We start from the raw sequence: 3977 nt of genomic DNA on the forward strand, positions 1-3977 counted from the left end.
GCTCTTATATCGTTCTAGATAGGTCACCTGGTGGTTCAAATGACCCGTAATTTTTTCTATATGGGCCTGTAGTCTATGGGTTACTCAGATATAAATTTGTGATGTTTTTTTCTCATTTCAGTTAAAATCAGATGATGGCGGAACAGATGGGGAGTCACCACCAGCCAACGGCTCTGTGTTCACTATGACGCTAAAGAATAACCACCTCATAGTGGAAACTGAAGAGAGGAGCGTAAGTACCAAAAAATTGACTTTCTTGTATGTGGGAGTCGAGCACGCTTCAGCACGAATTGGGCCAGCTCGTACCGGGGAAGTTCCACACCCCCATAGAAGACCGGCGTTAAAAAATAGCAAGCTGTTGTGTTTCTTTCGGTGAGTGGGGGAGCCGGCGGCCCATATCCTTTTCCTTACCCTTCCCAGTCGTCCTTTATCCGCTCATATCCTTTCTTAATCTCTTTCCAATATAGTAGGCGATCCATTTGTAGAGGCGTAAAGTATACAATCGACCTCCATTCAGCTTCCACCATCTAGATCCCTTGCCGACGATGTCATAAAAACATTGAACTCATATTATGTGCTTTACTACTATTTACGATTCAAAGTAGTAAAATGGAATTATATTAAACTTAACTTAACTAATATTAACAAGCTGAACAGTTGGTTTGTTTGTTTGAATGCACTAATCTCAGGATAATCATATTAAGCTGATTTGGATGAAAGTTGTTACAGACCGGTTCATACCCGAAAAAGAAACTAAGCGAGCAAAGTCGAGTGTGTCATATATGTGTTTATCGAAAAAAAACAAGTTCATGCATTTGATCTGATAATGTAAAATAAGTCAAGCCAATTATTATTTCGCATCAAGTAAAAGCTATTCAGTTATTATGCATATTTCTAATACGAAATTCAATAATTTTTATACACATCTCATAATTATCTAACTCTAAATAGCCATAATTTAGCAAAAATATACTTTTATTTGTTTTCTCAAATTACGTTTTAAGTTTATACGATTGTGTTTACTAAAATGTACTATTTTATATATTTCTTACGTGAATTCCTTTGCAGGATATAATGAAAAATGGTAGAGAAACAAAAATGAAATATTCCCCAGACAACGAAGGCATCTTCGTCGTGGAAGTACAACAATCGGCGGCTTACAGATCCAATAAGTCGGTACATAATTCACCACCCCACGACCCTCAAATTTCTACCAACCAAGCGTTAATACATCGCGTGCCAGAGGAACTCGACAGGCGCATCATTGAAGAAGACAGCGAACGAAGCAGTGAAAAGTTTGACAGACAAGCCTTAGCCCTATCCAGCACTGGTCTGTCCATATCTGACTTAAGTATGTCATCCATTGGTTCACACAATGTCAGCTATTCGTACGGCAGTCAAGTAGGTTATGAACAAGGACCATTTGGTTATCCCATCTACGCTGGGTACGATGTCTCCAAGGACGATGCAGCAAATGCTCTAATTCACGACAACTCCCAAGAACCATTAATTGGCAAAACGCCCACGGACCCCGATAAACCAGTGGTGACGGCAGCGATTTTCAAACAAGACTCGATTATAAGCAATGACCTGTTACAAGGACCAGGTTATTGCATCGAAGGATCGTCAGATGGCCCATTACTATCCGACGTTCAGGCTAGAGAAGTGAGTTTACAAAAGATTCATGATCAGAAAGAGAGAAAACTTGAAAATGGCGTCGCTATACCCATTGCGGAGAAATTTGAAAGTCCGTTGAAGACATTTAATCAACCGAATGTCCAAAATGATGGTATGAAAACAATGGAAACGATTATCGAAGATAATCCCAAAGACACGAAGGGTAGAAGGTTACCAACAATAAGGTCGGATGTATACGAATCCGTTAAAGAGGTAATGCAGACTGGACCCCCGAAGTTTGAGAAACTAAATAATGAAATGTCGCCAGGTGAAAGCGGTTTTGATAGTCCGCCAATGATAACGATTACTGAAGAGAGTGAAACTAAATCAGATGATACTAGTTAATTTTAAATTATGTAAATAGATACGCCGGACATTGTTTTAGCTTGATCTGTGGTGCGTTATATCACTGGATTCTTTGGAGCATTGTTTTAAAAATTGTCATAGTGTTTCCATGTATATATTGCATTGAAATTAAAGACTTTACAAAGAACGGTTCATGTTTTTTTCATTCTTTGCGAACGTTGTATAACCTCGCTGTTTAGGTTTTAAATGTTATAGAAAACTAATTAATAATCAGAACATATTGTAAAGTCTTTAAGCTATTACCTACATCTAACGTTTCCAAGAACTTTCTTGCATTTTATTTTTAACTATTTCATCTAATTCCATGTTTAGAGACTATTTATTCCTAGTTAATTATAAGTTATATTAATTTATAATTGTTCATAGGTTTCGTTCATGTTTAAGGTTTCTATTTGATAGATTCTAATGTAGTTTCAATTGTTACTTTGTTTCCCTTTTAGGTAACAAGCCGATGATTAGTACTAGTCTGCATTAGTCCTATATCTACTTATTTTTGTTGCAAGTATGTCTAAGTCGTTTTAACTCGAAAATTCAATAGCTTGTCTAAATCTAGATCTTTATCTTGATACGTCTAGTATAAAATCATCGATACTATATCAAATATAGAATTAAGATGTGATAATGTAATGATAATTTTTATAGATTTCTCTCTATTTGCAAAACGATTCTCTTTTCATTATGTCGGTACTTATGTTGCCAGTTTAAGGGTTGGGAAAGAATTCATTTCAATTATATTTCAATTAGATTTATAATCTTTATTGGCTGTCTATTATTACCACCGTGGGGTACTAGATTCGATTTCCTGTGGAATAAGTATTGTATTATTGTACTAAATAACAATAAATGAAAATTTTTAGACTTGTTCTCTTAGACCTCTGTTTTACGTTATTTTAGGAGATGAAAGAAAATCATTACGTCATTGCAGGCTAGTTTAAAATAAAATGTTATAGAAATCGATTTATTCATTTTTGCTCAATTTTTTTACCGACTAGAAAAAAGGAGGTTCTCAATTCGATTGCATTTTTTAACCTGCTTAAAAAGGAGGTAGTCATCAAATAAACTGCATTTGTTGTGTTTGTTACCTCGTAACTTTTTGCTGGGTGAACCGATTTTTATGGCTCTTTTTTATGTAAAAAATAAAAAAGATATATTTCTACTCAATAAGTTTTTTTTTAATAAAGGTTAGATCAAATATGTTAATTATATTGATATAGAATGCTATTGTAAATAAAAAAATAAATCGTTAATTGTATAGTCATTGTGCCAATTACATTGTATGCCATTTTAAAATGTGTTTATTTATCAATTAAATTTATTATTATATAATTATAATAAGTTAATGCATAAATTATTTTCATAAAAATATCACAAAAATTCTAATTTTATACTTATTGTTTATACTATTCATTCAGCCTTATTTAACTATAATTGCCGTCTTAATGCAGAACTAATTCCAGTGTGCAAAAATATCACAGCTAAGTATATGACTAGTTCAGCTCGCGACTCACACTTCATCACTTTCTCATGCTAGTACTGCTTTAAGACGCCATTACTCCCCAGCATACTCTAATAAAGACATTTACGAGAAATTTTGAAAGTATAGAAAAAAATTCTCATTTTTAAAGCATCTCAATGCTATAAAACTAAAAAAAAATATAGACATATACGTCAAGGAACGGTTTAGTAAAGTTTTATAAATTTTTTGTTGTATACAATTACGATTATTATAATGGTGTCTGTATACGATCGTCTTTATGATTACAATTTGCATTTTAAATGATTTTATCATGACACTTGCAAAAGCATGACACGTTCATACCGTATCGATTGTAAACTTCATTTTTCGCAAGATCCTTTTGATAAAAATAATGGCAGTGTAGTCATATCCTACTAATATTATAAATGCGAAAGTTTGTAGGACGTGCATGTGTTTG

The 3977-nt window shown here is 33.6% G+C and overlaps 1 protein-coding gene across 2 annotated transcripts in view; it reads left to right on the plus strand.

The window, feature by feature from the left end:
- Positions 1-3307, plus strand: part of LOC119838754 — a 41797-nt gene extending 38490 nt beyond the window's left edge. For both annotated transcript variants that reach the window (XM_038364853.1, XM_038364854.1), the window contains exons 5-6: positions 122-232; positions 1069-3307. In XM_038364853.1, coding sequence (XP_038220781.1) covers positions 122-232; positions 1069-2022 — 1065 coding nt within the window. In that variant the 3' untranslated portion in view covers positions 2023-3307. The remainder of the gene's footprint in view (positions 1-121; positions 233-1068) is intronic.
- Positions 3308-3977: the final 670 nt, after the last annotated feature.

The sequence above is a fragment of the Zerene cesonia genome, unplaced genomic scaffold (genome assembly GCF_012273895.1).
Source record: "Zerene cesonia ecotype Mississippi unplaced genomic scaffold, Zerene_cesonia_1.1 Zces_u004, whole genome shotgun sequence".
Taxonomy (NCBI): Eukaryota; Metazoa; Arthropoda; class Insecta; order Lepidoptera; family Pieridae; genus Zerene; species Zerene cesonia.